Source organism: Synchytrium microbalum (assembly GCF_006535985.1).
Source record: "Synchytrium microbalum strain JEL517 chromosome Unknown SmJEL517_scf0003, whole genome shotgun sequence".
In the NCBI taxonomy this organism is placed as follows: Eukaryota; Fungi; Chytridiomycota; class Chytridiomycetes; order Synchytriales; family Synchytriaceae; genus Synchytrium; species Synchytrium microbalum.
In genome coordinates, this window is record NW_022158352.1 from 22111 (window position 1) to 43632 (window position 21522).

The window sequence follows — 21522 nt, forward strand, 5'->3', positions numbered from 1 at the left end:
GCCTTGAGTTGTCGATGAGTGTATGACTCAGTCATCGCAGCCTCTAGCACTATAGTTTGTTTCGAGTCCAGTTTCAATAATGATTTGACCAGAACTAGTAGTTTGAATTCAAAGGTGAGAAATGACTGGAGTTGAAGTGGGAAGTACTGAACGTACTCGAGACTCTGTCGCATTCGTCACTGTACGAAGCAGCGTGTGGAGACAATGGCTGCACAGGAGAGCCAGAAGCAGAAGATTGAGCAGGGGATGATATTTTTGAAGATAATATACATTCGTCAACAGTCTAGTTGAATAAGGTGTAAGTGTCTGTGTTTAAATTGAAGCAACCACATGTGATGTTTGATGGCACGCACAACATGAGATGAATCCACGACTTTGGTCTTGTTCTTTGAGACCCATGAATGTACAATATACCACCATAATGAGAGGCCGATAGCAATGATGGCGATTGCGAATGGGAACTTGATGTCCTCCCAATACTCATTGTTGTTGTCTTGAGCAAAGATCTTGTCCTTTGGCCAGTAGTAAGAGGCAACTTCTGCCATGAAGCCACGTGTATAATCCATAGCTGACTTTCTTTTGGTGTGTTTTTATATTGGTTGTGTCTGTTTCGCTATCTGGTCGGTGTGTGAGAAATTTGCGAACGGGACGTGCAACTCTTCCCATCTTGAAACAAGACAGACAACGTGACAGACAGGCATATAGCGACTGCTTTAGCTTACATTCATTATATACATTGCAGAACTAGACCATTCCATTCACAAGAATGTCTTCAAAAGGTACAATCTATTGTCATTCTTCTTAGCCACTGATTGCCTCCGAATCTAACATGACATTGCAATGCCAAATAGGTGTGATTCTGGTCGGTGGCAGCTCGGTTGGAACCCGATTTCGGCCACTGTCTATGGACTGTCCCAAACCTCTCTTCCCTGTCGCTGGCGTCCCTATGATTTACCATCATGTCGCAGCTCTGGCAAAGTTGCCATCCATCAAGGAAATCCTACTCGTCGGCTTCTTTGACAACTCGGTGTTTGACAGATTCCTCACTGAGGTACAGATGGAATTCTACAATATCTCCATACGGTATGTATATGGGTCTATTCGCGACTGTTTGTGGTTGTTGTCTTTGGTGGTTGTTTCGCCATGTTGGGTCATCGTTTGGAACGTTCTTTTGCAAATCAATCATTGAACTGATACCCTACATCTTGGTGTCATCCATTCTTGGCATCCCATTCTACCACACTCAACAACCTCGCGAAGTCTCACTCCAACCACACTAGGTACTTACGAGAATACCAGTCGTTGGGTACTGGAGGTGGAATCTATCACTTTCGAGATGAAATCATGAGAGGAAACCCAGACCACATCTTTGTAATGAATGCTGATATATGCTCGAGCTTCCCTCTGCAACAGATGCTCGACTTTTCAACAAAGATACCCAGTGCTGTAGCAACAGTGCTTGGAATCAAAGTAGATAGGTCTACAGTCCGCAAATATGGTTGTCTGGTAGTAGATCCAGCCACAAACGAAGTCAACCACTTCGTAGAAAAGCCTGAAACATATATATCCGACTTGATCTCGTGTGGTCTCTATCTCTTCTCAAAGGACATCTTTGACATTATCCGAGATGCCATCATCCATAGGCAAGCCGCTGCTCGAGAAGCCGGTGAAACAGAAGAAAACGCTACCGTCCCTCGTCAACTATCTACATCTGCCAGCTCAACCTCATTGGCAAACATGTCCACCTCAAAGGGACTAGATGAACGAATCCGTCTCGAACAAGATGTATTAGCTCCCTTGGCAGGCCAGGGCAAACTCTTTGCATATATCGGATCAGCTCCAGACGACTTTTGGATGCAAATTAAAACAGGGTCATCTGCAATCCCAGCCAATAAAGCATATCTCCAACACTTTAGATCCCATCAACCACGACGCTTGTCAACTAGCACTCGATCGTCCGCCGCTGTACCTTCATTAGCCGCTGTAAACGGCGCTCCACCACCAGAACCCGAAATCATTCAACCAGTATACATTCATCCTACTGCCATGATCCACCCAACTGCCAAAGTCGGTCCCAACGTATCTATCGGACCCCGTGTATTGATTGGTCGTGGTGTCCGTATCCGAGACTCTATAATCTTGGACTCGTCAGAAATTCGTAATGATGCTGCTGTTATACATTCTATTGTCGGATGGGACTCGAAAGTGGGTGCTTGGGCACGTGTAGAGGGACAACCTGGTGATGCTCATGCTGTAAATGCTACTCTAAAGGGCACAAAGATTCCTTCTGCTACCATCCTAGGTAAAGATGTGACCGTGGCTGATGAAGTGGTTATTAGGAACTGTATCGTGCTACCACATAAAGAACTGAAGAGTAGCTTCCATAATGAAATCTTAATGTAAACGGAAGTCAAAGAGAGTGTGTGAACTAAACCTTGACGTGTGTTTAGATGTTGCTATAAGTACGATGAGAGATGGGTCGTATTTTGTGTTAATGATAAGGTGTATTTTTTTAGCATATTATTAGGAAGAAGTTAGGGAGACGCTAGGGGTGGATGGTGTTGGAGAAAAACTTAAAAAGGAAACCCTAACCAAGAGAGTATATAAAAAGGCATTATAGATTCTCTTTTATAGTAGAGTACTACATTTTCTTTTTTACCTTCACACTCGTGTACGGGGTCTGTGTTTGGTGTAAGATTAACCATGATTGGGTCCTGTTCCCGTCTGAAAAGCCTTCGAGAGGTTGAGAGAAGAGTTTCGCTTCGAAAAATGGTCATGCTTCTTCTTGGCAGCATACGCATTTTTGAAGTTTGGTCTAGGCATGTGTCAGTTGTGAATCTGAAAAATTCACATTATCTGCAAATCTTCCCTTTTCCAAGTCTCCTCAGATTTCAGCAATAAGCCGACGTTGAAGGAGATCAAAACTCACGGCCAAGTCCAATTCATAGATCGAAATGGCAAATATCATGCGAACAAAAAAATGCATGGTAGTCATGATAAATACCTGAGTGGCATCCGCGATCGTGCCCTTGTTGAATTCCTTGTTACTTTCGTGACAACGGCCATTATACGAGCAGAAGCTAGGTCTCAGTCCGTGCTTCACAACACCCAGAAGGTTAGCGGTTGTGGAGGCGTGAAATGTGAACATCAAGACTTGCCGAATCGAAAGAGCGAAAACAAGTGTTATACACAGCCATCATATTAATCAAGACTTGCTCATTCTCTCGTTCTCTTTCTCACTCTATATCCGCTGTCTGTTCCTCCCATCGGACACTCCCATCTCACCCTCTTCAAACAATTGCACACAGCAGAAATGATAGAAAGAACCGATAAGATCCATTCATGTTTGACAGAAAACGTATACAAGGCAATTAAACTTGGTCGCTAATGGGGTGGAGATCGTAACGAAAAACAAGCACATATTTAAGACTCCTCTCGAATCATTTCAACGTAAGCGGCAGGGAAGGCACCTATTTCGAAAGATACATGAGTAAAGTCCAGGACCTTTTTTTGTGCATGCGTGTTCATACCTTTAGGACACGGCCCACCATCATCCACAAACCCATCCCACCAATCCGTATTCGAGGCATCAATAACAGATATCACGTCACCAACATTAAATGTCAGTTCTCCTTCGTTTCCTTCGAAAGAGTATAGCGCTCTTGCTTTTCTTGTCTTGAGTCCCTTGTCAGCGATGATTTGGTCGAGGGATTTGTCGAGGTCGCCCCATGTTCCTAGTTGGCTGCTGACGGAACCTGGAATGGCCGATCCATCCGGGTTTACCAGTTCGACATAGCTAATTGAAGGTTTTGTTAGTGAGTGGTGCATGATTTTGGACAGGTATGAAGTGCTCACTTGACTGGGAATTGACCGCGTCCGTGAGGGCCTTGTCCCTCCCACCATGCTTCGGAGCCAGTGTCTTGGTTGAGGATGACGATAATGTCGCCAACTGAATGAGAGATATATGGATATCAGCATTGTGCAAAAAAAACAGAGTCAAATTCAAGATGCTCCTCAGCAAAGGTCACAACTCACCATCCATAGTCAGTTCTCCATCACACGTAGCTTCATAGCTAAATAGAGCCTTGGCTATACAGACACATACGGTAGCTCAGTGGAATATTCCAGCCTAGAAAGAACTACATCCAAATGAACAATGGTCACACCTTTTGGATGTCCATCAGTATTCTCCTGCGGCTCCGCTTTAACAGGCGATCCCGGTTTAGTAGTCGACGAAGGGGCAGCAGGCGGAGGAGGTGCAGATCCACCAGCAACAGGTTTACTAGCAGGTGAAAGACTCATGGCACTATTCGCCAAATCGTTCTTGGGGTTCTTGGATAGTCCCTTGGCAGCATTATCTTCATTCATGGCGGTTGCGACAGCTTCCCATCCAGATGTGAACACGACTGGGAAGGTTCCTTGCTTGCTTGTAGCTAGTACACGACCTTCCCACCAAGCGTCGCTGTGTGCGTCGTTGATTTCGAGGACTTCGATAATGTCGCCGGCTTTGAAGGATAGTTCGGAGGAGTCTGTGCCGTTGAAGTCGTATAGTGCCCGTACTAGATTCGGCAAAAACATATCAGGGCTTGTTGCCTGGCAAAAAATCGTGGTCAAAAGCGCAACATATCGTTCATTATACTCACGTTGGCGTCTGGTGTCAACAGCAACATGCAACATGTGCCCCGTAGGAGGAACAGAAACAGCAGGAATATCAACCAATCCCGATTTGGATGAATGAAGGCCCAAATCATTCAGTCGTTGAAGCGACCCAGCAACTTTGGGCTTGATATGACTGCTGCTGTTGGTGTCTCCAACTCGAACAACACTTGTGGGAACCATTCCAACATCGTCTCCCTTTCGAATACGTAACCAGCCGTCCAAGTCGCTTGAAAGGACGACGACATTGTCATCGACTTTGACGGTGACTTCCCCGGATGCTCGTGCTTCGTAGTCTTGAATAATGACACCGCCGGGTGTTCCGGAGCTGCCTCCCACGAAGAGTGATGCTGTGCTTACGGCTGGAACTAGTGCTTCAACTATATTGAATAGTGGTTCAAGTTAATAACCAGCCAAAAAGGACCTCTATTGTATTCGAACCTCCTAAGCTAGTCAAGAGTTCTATCTGTGCAGTGATCTTGGTATGTTCACTTCTCAACAAATCAATAGAAGTCTCCAATTCAAGCTTGCTCTAATATGTGCAAACGAAAATCAGCATTGTGGGAAAAAAGCCGAAGAAAGAAGTAAGGATACCTCCAAAGGTGTAGCAGCATTCCCAAACGCTGGATTTTCACTATAAACCTGAGCCATTTGAACAATACCTGCCAATTCCTTTTCTTTGCGATCCAAATCAGATTTCAGCTCGGATTCTCGTGTCATGATACGAGCAAGTCGTTGGCCCAATACGACTTTGGTGACATCGTCAACACAGATGGCAGTTCCCTAATGCATCAACGTGTGAGCCGAAAAAAATGGTAGCAAAGAAAACCGAATCCAATTGGGTTAGCAGTCCTTACATTGTCATTCGACGATGATTCAAACTTGAATTCCTTAGGATCAGCAACAAACACTGGATGGAATTCCTTAACGAATTGCTCGTTTTCCTTGTCACGGTTGATCTTGTTAACTGCCTGCTGAGTAATTTGAACGGAACCGGTCAACATGGTAGCATATCCTTCTTCCAAATTAACCAAAGTGGTTAATGCTTTGCCGAATGTTTGATAGTATGTGCCATCCAATTTCCTCATTAGAGATGGGAGGTCGACTATATTTTGTGAAGGAATATGCATCAAGGAAGGGGGTGTGTCATTTTACCAAGTTACTCTTACCATTGTAGTATTGAGATTGTTGGGCATTCAGTCCCTCCAATACTACCAAATAGTCGTTACGGGCATCAGCTAATCTTCGAAGGGCGGCCTTCCATTTTCCTTTCAACTATCAACAAGATTATGCAGGTCAGCAAACCTGAAATCCGTAAAGAGTACGCCCTAGCATTGAGTCCATACCTTCTCTAATCTCTCCTCAGTATCAGTTCCCTTCATGATATTCTTCAAGCTGTTGAGAGCCGAGTTTGGCCTCCTCGAGACATCATCGTACTTCTTCTTGGCAGCATCTGCATCTTTTGCAGCCTTGTCGTAAGCGATTTTGGTCTAGAAGATTTCATGTTGTGTTCAGTAATAACTCGATCAACATCCTATTCCAAAACCTTGCCTTTTCCAATTCTTCATATGATACAGCTAAACCGTGATGATATTTCGACTATTGAACGTGTCTCAAAGTTAGAAAAGAAGTATTTTCAGGACATCCGTTCGTCAAGCCGACTGTTGCTGAAACTAAAAACTCACAGCAAAGTCCAGATTCTAGATGAAACATGTGAGTGGTATGTGTCATGCAAAAAAAATCCTACGTAAATCGAGAACAATACCTTCTTGGTAGCTACGACCTTGTCCTTGTTAAATTCCTTGATGATCTCGACAACATCTGCCATAATCTTTTCGGAAACTAGACCCCGTTCTTTAGCCTGCTTCTCAGTTTCGAGAATCATGGTTTGGAAGGCCTGGAATGCGACACTGTGACAGAAGTCCAGATATCAGCAAAAAAGCGACCGAGTAAGATCCACCATATACAAAGTATTCACCTGGGCGTCAATCGATCAGCCTTCCGGGCCACCATCGGAGCACTAGATATAGCGGTTCCGACACTCATGGTATCATCACTCTCTGTTATAGTAGCTGGTGGTACGGCAGCTCCATTTTGCGTGTCTGCAGTTATTTCAGCAGAGGTTCGTTCGACAGTTCCATTCTTTGTTTGGATTCTTCGATATTTCTTCTGAATGTATGTTTTGCTAAGTTTTTCGAGTCTTGAAAAGTAGTCTTGTTCGATCTCTGCCCGTCTCTACATAATGGGGAAAGTTAGTGCTTGACACAATTCAGTTCACGGAAGCTCTTCCAAAAGACGACAAGCAGGAGCATGCGATAAATTGCACTAAATATGGGTGGATTTTGTGGATTTCAGTATCTGATACCTTCATATAATCGCGAACGTTTTCGAGCAATTCCGTATCTCCGTCACTCTTGAGCTGGAGTTTGATGATTTGCGATACGTGTTGAGTTCTAAGGGCCTTGATGACTGCATGCAGATCCGGCTTTTTCTCCATTGTTATGGATTAGGCTATTTGGTATAAGGTGTCTTGAGTTGGCTTGTCGTCGAGGAAATTGCCGTGCTAAACGACTGCGATTTTCGTCGACCCTCCCAACAAAGTTTCCAATCAAGACGTGTAAAATGCCAATAAAATATAAAATACGTGATTAACGCGTATCCTTTGTTGTTTATATACAGATCTGCTTGACATCCATCATCATGTTCAACACTGCTCACAAAACCATTCACAGACTTAAGCCTGATCAGTACTTTCCCTTATTGTTTAGAATCAATGTTGAGCTTTCAGAGCGTGGGCCAACCTCCAATTCCAGCTTCTCAGCGAAGCATCAAAGTCGAAACGTATGTTCTAATAGATCTCGTAAAATCGCCTTGTCTTAACACATTGAACTTGATAGACAATCATGTCAGGAGAGCGTCTCAACTGTCGAATTTTCTCCCTTTGATTCATCTTCAGACCTGCTCGCATATGGTACGGCCTGTTATGTTTTCAAAAGCAGACCTCAATTCAACATCATCCATCATCCTATTCAGTTTTTTTGTCGCTGAGCTCTCATCACCAAATTATACAATTAGGAACGAAAACTGGTTTGACTGTATTGAGAAAAGACACGTCTGCTGCTCCTGGAACTGCTCAATACACAAAAGTCGAACAGTTTGTGACAAACACTCTGGTGCTTGGAATTGCATTTGGACGTGCTACTTATTGTGACGATGACACGTGTCATGTCGTGTATGTAGACTCTAGTCTCATCAAATGTGATCCGAGGCTCAACATTCTTACGCAAATAGGATTGCAACATTCTGCGAGGATGGCCACATCAGGCTTCACACCTCAAACAAACCAACAATAACTCTCTCCAAATCACACTCACATGGCATAAACGACATTGCTTGGATTTATGAACATCTTGATGATGGAAATGGTGGCATAATAGAGCGCGAGTCTATTGCTTCCTGTTCAGGTCAGCCCTCGATTTCAAACCAGCAGAGCACAAAAAAACGAAATTATAGAAGTCTATCATACTTTAGACGACGAAAGTGTTCATATCAGACAATTCAACAACAATGTTGATCCCGAATCATATGCATTATCATCAGCGGGAACATCAGTCAATGTACCAACAACAGCCCAACACAACAACAACTCCCCATCATCATACCTCTACGCATGTGAGAGTCGTGCAAGTGTGAATATCATGTACCTGAAAACTCGAACCTGGATATTCAATGTGATTGTTGGTGAAGAGGTTGAATTACGAGGTCTTGATGTGTGGAGTGGCGATGACAAGATGTGAGCTCGTATTCCAGCGATACTGATACTCGTTTTGTGCACATGGCTTATTTTTTGATGATCTTAGATTTGGAGCAGCATCGGCACACAACTATCACCTATGGACAATAGCACCTAATCACGCAATACACCTGCCATGGAGGAGTGGTCCCACTACATCGTTTAGGGCTCAAGGTGTGAATTTACCAATACCACCTGGATCGTCCCATTTGGTTCGTTTTGCCAAGTCAAAGAGTGGAGGTGTGAGGTTTGCTGTTTCTGCTGATGGTGGGATTAGAGTGTGTCATGCTTCTTCTGCTTGTGAGTATAGAGTCAGTCGAAGGTTCGTGTCGCTTTTGTCGCTTACCTCACATCATCATAGTATCAAAGACCTTATCCCTTCCAACCAAACTCAAACCAAATCTTCCACTCAAATACTTTGGTTGGCATGCTCGTGACAGTACAATAGTTGGATGTGTTGGTAATGACCTTGTCTTCTGGGTTGGTGTATAGAACATGGAGGTTGCGATATGGAACTTTTTGAAGCCAAGGCTCTCTCGCTAGAACCTTTTGTATATCAGCCACGCCTCAATCAATAAAAACCGGGCTCACGATGTAGAATACCAGGAAGAATGGTTTGTTGTATACGGGTATCAATGTCGTATGATTCTCTATCTTATGTCGTTTTTCCGTCAACATTACTACCCTTCAAGTGTTCTATCAGTAGGCATTAGGCAACGCAGATACATGGATGATTCAACGCAATCAACAGCTTTCGTTGCCAAACATTAAAGCCGCGAATGCCACAACCAACTTCATCTCATCAGCTAGCATTTCGCCAAGAAGCGTTTCCTCATGTCATTAGAAAGGAGCAAATCGACCCCAAGTCTCTCTGTCAAAGTCCGTGCAAGTGGGATTCAAGAAACCCGTGAAAAAGTCGAAACGAAATGAAGGAAACTAGAAATTCCATGTTTGGTGGTGTGCTATCTGTTGTCTTCGAATATGGATGGGTATAGTGGTAGACGTAATCGCCAATTGCAAAAAGGCTTGAATCGCAGACCGAATGACACTTTCAATCATTTGGCTTCTGTGCTGCATACGCAGAATGGAGCTCAGAGGTATTCTAACGATGACTCGGTCAGAACGTCACAAAGGACTTCATATACCAAGTCTCAAGCCACAATGGAGATGTGATCGGTGCAGAAATTTCTTCCCCGGTGGTAGTTTGCAATCTGCACAAGTATTTGACAAATGCTTGACTGGAGGAATAGGAGAGTATCTTCATGATGGAATGTTGCAAGAGGTTACAGCATCAAGTATGCTGATTCGAGGCACATAGTTTTCCGTTTCTTTTGTGCTCAGAGAATTCCTGTGTGTCTCGCTTGTGAGTCCTTCCAAACCATGCTTTGAGGGTGTCCTCCAGTGTTTTTTTCCTGCTGACCTTAAGCAATTGAAAATTCGATACATCATCTGTTGTTAATTGAAAAACCAGCCAATGTCGATGGATGAGCCTCCTAATGACAACCTATGGTTTTCTATTGTTTATACCCAAACATTCGCTTTAATCGCAGTGAAAAGAATTCTTCACCAAAATTGCGCTTGACCACCGATTTGGTTGCATCATCACACAAGAATCTGAACTGGAATCCAATCTGGATCGTAAACGAAAAAGGATCTCGCTGATATTGTTTACATGACGCAAAGTTTATAATGAGAATCTAGCATGAGGGAATGTAGCTATACCGTTTGAAGTGAAGAATGTTTGGTTTCTATTTTGGGATTTTGTTTGCTACATGAGTGAGTTGAACTCGCAAAGTAGCTTGAAGTGAAGATTTTCTATTGATGTCAAATTGTCGTCCAGTGATTTGAATGGCAGCTTACGCAATCGCTAAGAGGACGATGTGGGATTGAACTTCATCGGAAGACAATTAGCCTATCATCAAACTTGTGGTGTTTCTACTCTTTTTTCTGCAAATCCAGTCTTGATTTCAAGTCGCAGGGTTGCCTCCGTCGTTTGAACACGCACACACACACACACAAAGCACATGTACCAAATGAAACTGGCATTTTTATTCAGAAATATTTTTCTCAACAGATAAACTCACACTCCTTCAAGTACTCTTGTGTTAACCACAACACTACAACTTATTTTATGCAGTAGCAGCAATAGGAATACGAGCCTGAGGCATTCCAAGTACATCAGCGTAGCTTTCAGGGGTAACCATTTGAGCTACCTCAATACCACATCCAACACCAGCTTTACCACCTGCAGCTTCCCAGTCCTTGTTCATGCGGAGACCACGTTCACGCCAGATGGTAGTCAAGGCATCAATTAGTGGTTCCATGAGCTCAGCTTTATGTCCAGGTGTAGGAGTAATACGGAGACGTTCTTCTCCAACAGCGACGGTAGGGAAGTTGATGGATTGGACATAGATGTCGTATTTGGCCAAGAGTTCGTCGGATACCTGTTTAGATACTTCGGCATCACCTACTAATACGGGGATTATGTGTGATGGGTTTGGTACTACTGGGATTCCTAAATCAGCTAGACGGTTCTTTAATTCAAGGGTATGGTGTTGTTGAAGAGCACGTTCCATTTGAGAGGATCTAAGATGACGGATGGCAGTCAATGAACCTGCTACAATAGCAGGTGGTAGAGACGTAGTGAAGATGAAGCCAGGAGCGTATGATCGAACTACATCGACCAAGGCAGCTTTACCAGCTAGAGAAACGGGCAAGACGGATGATAAGTAAAAACCCTCATTAGTGAAGAAGAATGATGCGGTCACCAACATACCGATATAGCCACCAACAACCCCGAATGCCTTGCCCAAAGTACCAGTAATGATGTCCACATCAGGCATTACATTAATCAAGTCAGCGACACCACCACCAGAGTTTCCATACATTCCAACAGCATGGACCTCATCCAAGAAGGTGAGTGCATTATACTTTTTGGCCAGATCACAGATAGCGGTGATGGGTCCTACCGATCCAGACATGGAGTAGACAGATTCAAAAGCAATGATTTTAGGTACAGAGGTATCATATTGAGCCAAGAGAGATTCCAGATGAGCTAAATCGTTGTGACGGAAGACATGCTTCTTGGCATTCGAGTGACGGATGCCTTGAATCATGGATGCATGGTTGGAAGCATCCGAGAAGATGACACAACCGGGCATTTTAGATGCTAGAGTGGATAATGTAGCATCGTTTGCTACAAAGCAAGACGAGAAGACTAGAGCAGCTTCCTGTTTATGTAAGGATGCTAGTTCCTGTTCCAGAGATAAGTGGAGCTGAGCGTTTCCGGCAATGTTACGAGTACCTCCGGCACCAGCTCCATACTTGTCTAGAGTTTGCCTAAGAAGATGTAAAACAAGCAGCGTGTAAATAACATGTGATGTCGAGTTAATTCGATCATTCACAACTAGTATATCTTCTTCCCAAACCAATCAATGAATGACCTCGTGAAGGTTTTTCACCAACACATTTTGTGTGACATCAGACACCTCATCACCTCATCCAACTCACTTCATGGATTCAATAACCTGAGGATGCTTTGACATTCCCAAGTAGTCGTTTGAGCACCATACAGTAACCTCTTTACCAGTGCCAGTATGAGCACGAGGGTATTTCTGAGCGAGCCGATTGATGTTATTAAAATAACGGTACGACTTGTCCTGGTGCTTCTTGTTCAATTCCTGTTCATAGAAGGCATCATAATCAAATGCTTCACCCTTTGGTGGAGCATAAGTAGCAGCATCGACCTTTACATTCATTGCTGGATTATGACGTGGAAGAGGCGGAGACGTTGTAGCTGTATTATCGGCATATGAGAAGTTGGTTTTGGCAGTAGGGAGGCCGTGAGGAGGCAGAGAGGCTGAATTGACACTGGATACACCTTCAGGTACGGCAGCAGCGTGAGAGCGCGATGGGGAGGTTGTGAAGAAGCGTTTACTGTTATGAGTATTGTTGTGATGAGTGATGCTTTGATGAGATGGTCGGTTTCCGTGATGGGAGACGGGGCAGCGAGGGACGGAAGCAGTGGCCATATTGTTGAGGTTAGCTTGCACGGCAATAGCTCGCGCCATTACAGGGCATGACTGGGCAGTCTTGAACAATGAGTTTGGTGACGTAGTAAATGACCTCAACGTAGAAACTGAAGCCTGTTTGAGAAAAGGGCATGTCTTGGTAGCTGCCTGTAGTAGTGCTTCCATCCTTGCTACTTGTTGTTTATGCTGTGTACTGGGTGGTGATGCGTATTCTTTGTGATTCGAGTTTTTTCTGGTGTTTGAAAAATGAATGACTCGTCTCAACGACCTACTGCACCACCAGATGTGGACGAAACGTGAGTGGCAAGAATAGCCTAAAGACGTGACTCTACGTGAGAATATGTCCGCAGAAGAATTCTTGTTTTGAATCTCGTTGTTTGTTACGGCCAATTTATTTGCCAAGCACATGAATCATATTGGATCGATGCGAAACCCCATACAAGGAAACAGTTTATTTAAAAATATCTCGCGTATTTTACGTTCAAAAACACATTTCACCTTCAGCTATTACACATTGTTGAGTTTTTGCAAACAATCCACAAATGCAGTAATCAACCTCGTGCTTCGAAGGTCGCCTGTTGCGCCCAATTCCAGCTTGTTCATCACGTAAGAAAATGATACATTGTTCTTACGGTCCCATAGTAGACAAGATCCTCCATATCTAAAGAGGAAAAAATAAGATGCCAACATATATGGTACTGACGTGTGCTTTTTAACGCACCCAAACCAACCCTCCCATGCACAGTTCGCATCCGGAAGATCTCTTTTAAACGGAGCTTTCAGACCGTGCGTCTGCGCCCAACCCCCTTTTGCAAATATGAAGGGCGCCATAGGTAGTGCTTGGTCCTGTTGTTGCAAAAATACCGTGATTTTGAGTCAGCCACGTCATCGTTCGTCTGTAAATTGAGACGCAGAAGCCTTACATCCATTAAAGGTAGTGGTTCCTCAGCTCGCTCCAAAGTAGACTTGTCGAGAATCTGGATTCCGTCTATCCAAGTTTTCTGTTGGTTTTTTTGGCATATCAAAGAATCATATAACAAAACACTTACCCAAAGTCCCATTATTAGCGATAACTGCACCAATTTTAGCCAACGATCTGGCATTCGTAATTCCATTTCCTGACGGCCATTCCATTTCTTGTCCGAGTCGAGAATTGTAGACACCCATTCTGTTTCCCTTATGAGCAACCATGACTTTTTGCAAGGCTATAATAAGCAGAAATCAGGCCTCAAACTTGAAGAGATTGGGCGTTTGGTTCAAAGAAATGGAAATTCAAACAGCGTTGTAATGTGTGTTTGTTTTGCCTTTTTGAAGTCACACCAAAAGACTTACTCTTCAACTTCTCAGCAATCGCAGGCGTCATTTGAAACCCCGGTGGCGCCCCCTTTTGGTCGATATCAATCAAGAACGACACCCTCGACGACAGCTCCTCAGGCAACCCAATATAGTACTCTACACCCAACGGCTTGCTAACATATTCTTGAATCAACTGTCCGATAGTCCTCTTCTGTGGATCAGACCTTCTCGTAATCTCATTGTTGTACAGGCCACGTGTACTTGCATGATATGCTTGCTTTCGTTCACCATTGTAATTGTGTGGGTTCGCAGCTAGTTTGACTGCTATTGCGTCCAGGTTGAGCAGTTCGTCGACTTCTAGTTTGTATTGGTCGTCTAACCATGCGACTCCTGCGCGATGGCCTAGCAGATCACCGATTGTGACGTCTTGCTTGTTTCCTTGTGAGAATTCAGGCCAGATCTATGAAGTTTGGTGACAAGTGAGAATGGTGAGAGAAAAAAACGGTTTACCATTTTTTCAACAATCAGGATCGACGTTCTCCTGGGGATCTTCACGATGCCTTACAACACACCAGAATAGCACTTACCGATGCAACCTTAGTATCGAAATCAAACCTTCCTTCTTCAATCTGCTTGCACATAACCAAACTCTCGACATTCTTGGATGTTGAAAACACGATCCTACAAACACGAGTCAAAACGAGTTTTCAGCACTTGGATGTTCTGAAGTGGTTCAATATCTCGTAATAGATGACAACGTACGTCAAACAATCCTTAAAAGGCGTCTTGTACGTCTTGTCTGAAAATCCTCCAGAAACATCAATGACGGGCTCTCCATTCACATAGCAACAGAGCTGAGCACCAACTTCTCGGCCTTCCTATAAATAAAAAATGAAATTATATTAGCATTGGTGTTTGCAAGTGCCGGATAGCACAATACAGTGTGTTATTCAGCATTTCTAATAAACATACTTCAAAGTTTTGAGTGAAGGCATGCATTAAGTCCTCATAGCCCTTAGATACATGACCCGTGATCTGCCAATCGGTAGGAGCATCTGCAGGAACCGTCATTTTGTCTGCTGCTCACAAAATCAACTTGCGACCAAAGTTGTGGTGTGTGTGTCACAAGTGAACGTGCTCACCATTCATATTTCACATTGGGCGGAGACAACTCCATACACGCGCGACTCAATTGATGCAAATATTCTGTAGTCACTGCGAGATGCGTTTTATTTATGATACAATTCATTACCAGTCTTTGATTGTTCTACTTGGTGGCCAAAGCAGCAGCAAGGGCCTTGCTCTTTTTCAGAGTAGCTTCGACGGACTTCTTGCCCATTATTCCACCACCCCATTGACGACGAGCATCTTCGTACTTTTCATTGTCTAGATAAGAGGTGATACCAGTGTTAGTTATATTTCGAAATGGCAACTGCTTTTTTTGCTGCACGGAGAGCGTAATGATAAAATCATCTAACAACGACAACAAAAACCAAACCAGTATCACATGATAACTCACAGTTGTTCTTGACGGCAGTAACCAAAGCAGCCAAATCACTCTTGTCTTCAGGCTTAGTATCAACAAAAGCCAAAGCAGTCGCAGTCTTCTTGTGCACAACGGTACCCAATCTGCTCTTTGACTTTACAATACAGTATGGCACACCCATCTTTCTGCAGAGCGCAGGCAACCAAATGACGATTTCAATAGGGTCAACGTCATCAGCGATAACGACTAGTTGAGCCTTCTTTTCTTCAACGAGAGCAGTGATGTGGTTGATTCCGTATTTGATGACTGTTGGTTTCTTTGATGCGGGTAGTTTCTCACCGGCTGCGACAGTGGTTGCTACAGCTTTGATACGGGCAGCCTTCTCCTTTTTGGTTTCTGGTCTGTACTTGTTCATGAGTTTGAACAGTTGAGTGGCTAGAGATGGGTGGATGGGTAAGTTTGAGTGGAGGCAAAAAAGACAGGAGGTATAACTATTTATGCCAACTTGGTGATGTACACCATCCAACGCACACAGCAATTAAGAATATACGTACCAGTGTTCTTGTCAAGAGTCTTGGTAAATTGGTTGATTGCTGGAGGGACCTTGAGACGCAACTTCATGATTGCCTTTTGGCGTTGCAATTGGACGTATTCAGGCCATCGTACGAAACGAGACAAGTCTCGCTTGGGTTGAATATCTTGGCCTACATACGATGAGATGTGTGAGTGAAACTGATAAAGAATGATGCAAAAACCCAGCAATGCGAAGGGACTATGGCTCACCAACACCAAAGTTCTTTGCAGTCTTTTCAAACAATGGGTTTTTGGGTTGTTTGGTAGATGCAGGCTTCTTGCCCGAGTAAGGAGCAGGAGCAGGTCGTTTTCCCTTTGCAGCTTTTGGCTAATGTCGAAAAGGTGGATGTATTTGTGTGAGAAAATGGCCCATGTCTTTTCGTCGTTGAAGAGTCTTAAAAGACCATGTTTCATTGAAGTATAGTCTTGCAAAAGATTTACAATATCTATATTCTCAACATATGCATATAGCACTTGAAAGTGCAACATATGTTAAGAAAGAGGTCGCTGATGACAGGACCCCTCTTCTATAGGCCAATTCACATCGAGTCTTGACAAATCCGGCAACAATGACGGTGGGTCCAGTATGATATTCTCTCTCTCTGTACTTACCATGTTGTTTCTTGTGATGGATGGATGCGATGGATGTTAAGTGTCGTCAAAAAGTCAGAGTAATACAGCGGGGGTCACCTCCACAATTCAGAGACGAAGCGTGATTTTAGCGAACATAATCTTGTTCTAGGCAGTTGTAGCCTACAAGGTCATTGCTTTAGGCTTGCAAGAGGTATTGTGACGCGTTTTTGATTTTCCTCTAGTGCTTCACTTCACTTCTGCCCTTACAGAAACTCTGAATCGTAGAAATGGCTCCGAATCATAGTAATAATGCTCAGCTAACCACGTTCACCTATGGAAGGTTCATGATCTTGGCATATTCTGTCTGGTTTCTGTGCGATTTGATTGGCCGAGAGCTCAAGAGACGCAAGAGTATACCAGGCCCAATGCCATTGCCATTATTAGGTAAGACTATTCCATATCGCGTACTCCTTCCCGTCCTTTGTCTGCATCATGATCTGCCAAATGAGCGACATCCAGTGGCCTGTTGTCAGAGATCACAAACCAACACATAGATCAGGCTTCAAAGTCACTGATGTATACTTTCAAAATTACTAATTCATACATCTTTACAATCATGTGCTTAGGAAATGTACCGGAATTGTTACTTTACTGGGGAGGCAATACGAGAAGGGCCCTTTACACCTGGCAGCTCAAGTATGGAGCACTATTCAGATGGTAAGCACTTGTGTCCAGAGCTTAGAAGAGCATAATTCACCTTTCCGGCCTTTAGGTATGGAGCTTCGCCAATACTAGGTGTGTGCCGTAGGTTGTTGAACTGCGATCGCCGAGACGTACCCTGTCCTTTGATCAACCCGTGTTGCTGATATCTGTATCTTGCCAAGGCTTTTCCTGGCCTTTGATCCACATAGGCGTTCATATTCTTAATCACGTACTTATCACTTATAGTCACGTCGTCACTCCCAATCGTCTTGGACATACTCTCGCGATCAAACATCAATCAACTGGCATGGGATAGAGCTCCTCGTCACGTCTATAATGAGTACATCCCACAAGGCCTCCCAAACTTACACGGAAACGAATGGAAATGGCGGAGAATCGCTATGGAACGTACTCTACCGCACGCACTAGGAAGGAATCTGACTGCAATGTGCTCGAAAATCGAAGCATGCATAGGACGGCTACCCCAGCAGCCTCGAGAATCCATCATGATGGATCCCATATTCATGGAATTGACTTGTGATATTATTGCTCACGAGTTATTTGGACGGGATTTGTCATTTGCTAGAATGAATGATCCGACCTTTAGCACCTCGCAGCATCTAGTGCAGGCTTTTGAGATGGTGTTGGAGGCTATGAAGGTTGAGATTCTGTCGGTCAAGTTTAGGAGGGCAAAACCCGAATGGATTACCATGAAGCAGAAGGTGAGAGAGTGGCAAGCAAAGACTACTTAGCCATGATACATCGGCTCTTTTTGTCGTCATCAATCAAGTATATTTTGATTACCTAAACCACACACTCGATCTATAGCTTCTTGGAATCTTCCTTTTGTCTTCTATGGATGCAGTCGAAGGCTCATTTGTACACGCTCTAGCTCAAGAACCAAAGTTTGCTCAAAATCGTCAATTGCTTGCTCAGGAGATATTCAACTTGATGTTGGCTGGGTTCGATACGGTAAATTTTTGTCAATATGATTTAAGTATCTTCAAGACTCTAACAATCCATTTCAACGAAAACAATTACGTATGCAGCTGGCACACAATGTATCATTTGTTGTCGGTTGTCTCGCAAGTCATCAACACATCCAAGAACGTGTATATGATGAGATTGTCGCTGTCGCGGGAGGAACTTCAGTAGATGTCCTTGATATGGAAACCGCCGAAATCAAGAGATTGCATTTATTGAATTGTGTCATCAAAGAATCGATGAGGCAATTCACAAGTGGTTGGGCAGTGACCATGATTCCGAAAGAAACCGAAATGGTCGCTGGTTGTAAGGTCGAAGCTGGTGGTTTGGTTATGCTCTTCATTGGTATGTGGTTTTGCTAGCAGACTAGTGTCGCAAGCAATATGCGCTGAGATATGTTTTTTTTTTTTGTCGCTTGTTGCAGGTGCAATCAACAGAGACCCAAACGTGTTTGTATCACCCGAAGAGTTCAATCCCGATAGATGGTGGGTCAATGAAGACCAATCAGAGGACGACGAAGGCGACAGTGATGATGATTCTGGTAGTGCCAGTACAGATAATAGTAATGCTAATACTGGAACTAGTGCGTCATCAGACTCAGACTCTGAAGTTGAATTCGTTGATGCATCAACACAACCTGGATCGTCATCGTCATCAGCCATTGATCCATCAACAAGTGAATCAACAACAATACGACAGAGGCCAGGCAGGACAAGGAGGCCTGACCCACGAGCTGAAATGGCGCAGAGATTACCTGAACTGGGATTCTCGATGGGAGGTCATGCGTGCCCTGCATCGTCGTTTGCAACGAAGTGTATGAAGTTGATTGTGAGTGCTTTGATTGTAGACTATCGAGTGTCGCTGAAGCCTGGATATGTGCTTAAAGAAGATCTGGATTCGTTGAAGGTGCAGCCTGCTGAGCGTTTGCCTATAGTGTTGAGTAAAAGGGCGCCAGTTGTCTAGAGTGCTTCCTTTATAACTTATTTGCCACCACATACACGACGACATAGTAGTTTCTCTGAAATTTCGGATTTGTATATAAAAGTCAGCACATATAGAGAGTTAATACTACGTTTTAATGGTGGTGCATGTTATCAGTTGCATATTTGGTTCCCCACTAATGTAGAAAAGAGTGATTGTAAGTGTCCACATATATAGGCCCTGCTAGTGATTTTTTTGTGCATTCTGCCTCATACCTTCTTATCAACCTCCTCAAGATGAGCAAGCATTTCAGGTTTCTCCCATGGATGTTCATGTAACTAATCGCATTATAACCGTGTGTATCAACATTTTGCACACATTTTTGATGTCCTGCAAATAACAAACATAAACTTACAAAGTGATGAGGTCCATCATGCTTCATTCGATACATGACCCAAAACCAAGCGATGCCACATGCGATGGCTGTGGATGCTCTTCCACGAACCTAGTTAAGTTGACTATGGTTAAAAACAGAGACAAGGAGTATTTTAAAGAGAGAGTGGTTTGTTACCTTTGGGATTTGGAATCCTCCAAATGGCCTTCCTGAACCGTCCAGCATCCCTTTCTTTTATTGGTATTAGAAGGATGGTGAACGTCAACGGTTTTGTTGGTGTTGAAGTGTTAAAGAAACGATGGATAGGACGTAGAAACGCGTACTGGAGCTTAACAGCTGCTGGCAGTATTCCAGATTTAGTACCGATATATACAGATTCACCGAATCAGTACGTAAAAGGGCAGAACTTACTGGTTAGAAAACGCGTTGGTATTTCTTCAAGAAGTTCTGATAGAAGATTAGACAGGAGGAACTCATTGCTCATTGCTCACTTACACGCGTACTATAACTAGAACCAAGGTTTACTTCTTGGAGCTTCTTTCTTTCGGTGCTTCGAGTTGCATCACTTCTTCAAACACTGCAAAATCCAAGGCGTCTTAGGCATCTCGGAGACGAAGATATTACATAGCTTGGATGTATATTGAAGTTATCAGGAAAGGTAAATCTCGTACAATATTTCCTCACTGCTCTTGTCTTAAGTCTGCAAAGCTTGATTTTCCACCAACATTTAATCCAAGTCTCGCTCTAAGCTAAGTAAAACATAATCTTCAAGGTAGTGCTGATCCTGTATGGCCCAAGAGTATCTTCGGATCTGGTCAATTCGCATTCATTTATGTGAGTGGGTTGTGATCTTGTCTTCGTATTGGGGAACCAATCACATCCTGCATACTTGCAGCAGTCACCAATTACTACAGAATTGCACTACATATCTCTCAATATGAGCTCAAGCATTCATTCTTCCAAAGCTTCTTTGAGCAAATTGGTCAAAGATGCACCACAATCGCCAACATCTGATGGTCATGAAGACGAGGAGGAGCAAGTAGAAGCCGATGCTGATGCACCACCACTTCCAGACCTTCTATTCGCATTTGGACTGCCCGTTGAGCTAGGAATCCTTATAATGTCAATGCTCGACCTACCGTCTCTTTATACGCTCAGCCTCGTATCAAAGGACTCGAATCACTGGTCTGTCGGGTTACAAATCCCATATAAAGGAGAACTCGAATGGGATGAATTCTACCATAAGATACTTAACTCGCTAGAGGCGATGTGTGCACAGAGACGTAAAGTCCAGCATCGACAAAGACCATTCGAAATGATCAAGAACTTGAACTTGGTATCACTGATGTCCAAGATTTCAGCATCTACCGACAAAATCAGCACTCACTATGGATGTAGCGTGGAATCAAGACTCCGCTTGATAGTGAGCAAACTCGGAAAAAATGCTCGCTCTCGCCCATTATCAATTCCTACATGTATAGACTCTGATATATGGACCTACCTAGCTACCACGAATGTAAAGTTTCTGAAAATTCAATCATCTAGAACTTACATCAGCTCACGGAAATGGTCTACAGTTTTCCGAAAGCATCCGCTTCTGGAAGCTGCTCTATCCATCGGACTTGAATTGCAAACGGGATACGATCGTACGCTAGAAGATGAACGTATAGAACAGTGGCTCCTACAACTCGGTATCGCACAAAAGGACAAGTCTGTAAAGTCTTTTCGCATAGGAAGCGTACGCCATAAAGCACTTCTTGTGCCTATGGAAACTTGGGAAGGATTGCCATGGGGATCATCGACGAGCTTAAAGCAGCTCGAAATTTTCAACTGCGATTTCAGAAGAAACCCTTGTGGGGGTTTGGATTGATCGATTTAAACCGTTGGCAAGGATTCGAGTCGTCCGTTACACTTGCGACTGTGAAAATCCACTCTCATTCAAGCTCAAAGGAGCAAGATTGAGCAATCTAGCCATAGATTTAGATAGCTTTGATCGAACCGACGTAAAACGTATTGTATATAGGAGTGCTGCTTCCTTGGAGAAGCTACACCTCTGCTCTGACGATGAAGTCAGTAAGGGGTTCATTCTGAAGCCAAAAATTGAGCTACACAA

General features: G+C 43.7%; 5 protein-coding genes across 5 annotated transcripts; 1 reads left to right on the plus strand and 4 right to left on the minus strand.

Moving 5' to 3' along the window:
• Positions 1-766: 766 nt before the first annotated feature.
• Positions 767-2403, plus strand: SmJEL517_g00785 (uncharacterized protein; the record flags this gene model as incomplete). Its single annotated transcript, XM_031166714.1, has 3 exons — positions 767-779; positions 852-1083; positions 1281-2403. 3 exons carry the CDS (start codon positions 767-769, stop codon positions 2401-2403), a joined length of 1368 nt encoding a protein of 455 aa, XP_031027077.1.
• A 1020-nt stretch (positions 2404-3423) lies between these two features.
• Positions 3424-7153, minus strand: SmJEL517_g00786 (uncharacterized protein; the record flags this gene model as incomplete). The annotated part of the gene is made up of 16 exons (XM_031166715.1): positions 3424-3470; positions 3531-3796; positions 3856-3949; positions 4036-4089; positions 4167-4559; positions 4644-5036; positions 5098-5188; positions 5251-5439; positions 5514-5761; positions 5826-5931; positions 6003-6146; positions 6232-6255; positions 6342-6356; positions 6422-6566; positions 6635-6891; positions 7022-7153. The coding sequence occupies 16 exons, from the start codon at positions 7151-7153 to the stop codon at positions 3424-3426; spliced, it is 2598 nt and encodes an 865-aa protein (XP_031027078.1).
• Positions 7154-10578: 3425 nt separating this feature from the next.
• Positions 10579-12645, minus strand: HEM1 (5-aminolevulinate synthase; the record flags this gene model as incomplete). The annotated part of the gene is made up of 2 exons (XM_031166716.1): positions 10579-11788; positions 11960-12645. The coding sequence occupies 2 exons, from the start codon at positions 12643-12645 to the stop codon at positions 10579-10581; spliced, it is 1896 nt and encodes a 631-aa protein (XP_031027079.1).
• Positions 12646-15043: 2398 nt separating this feature from the next.
• On the minus strand, positions 15044-16450 carry SmJEL517_g00788 (uncharacterized protein; the record flags this gene model as incomplete). The annotated part of the gene is made up of 5 exons (XM_031166717.1): positions 15044-15162; positions 15296-15697; positions 15817-15966; positions 16046-16163; positions 16448-16450. 5 exons carry the CDS (start codon positions 16448-16450, stop codon positions 15044-15046), a joined length of 792 nt encoding a protein of 263 aa, XP_031027071.1.
• A 2719-nt stretch (positions 16451-19169) lies between these two features.
• Positions 19170-19634, minus strand: SmJEL517_g00789 (uncharacterized protein; the record flags this gene model as incomplete). Its single annotated transcript, XM_031166718.1, has 4 exons — positions 19170-19211; positions 19291-19353; positions 19431-19520; positions 19587-19634. The coding sequence occupies 4 exons, from the start codon at positions 19632-19634 to the stop codon at positions 19170-19172; spliced, it is 243 nt and encodes an 80-aa protein (XP_031027072.1).
• Positions 19635-21522: the final 1888 nt, after the last annotated feature.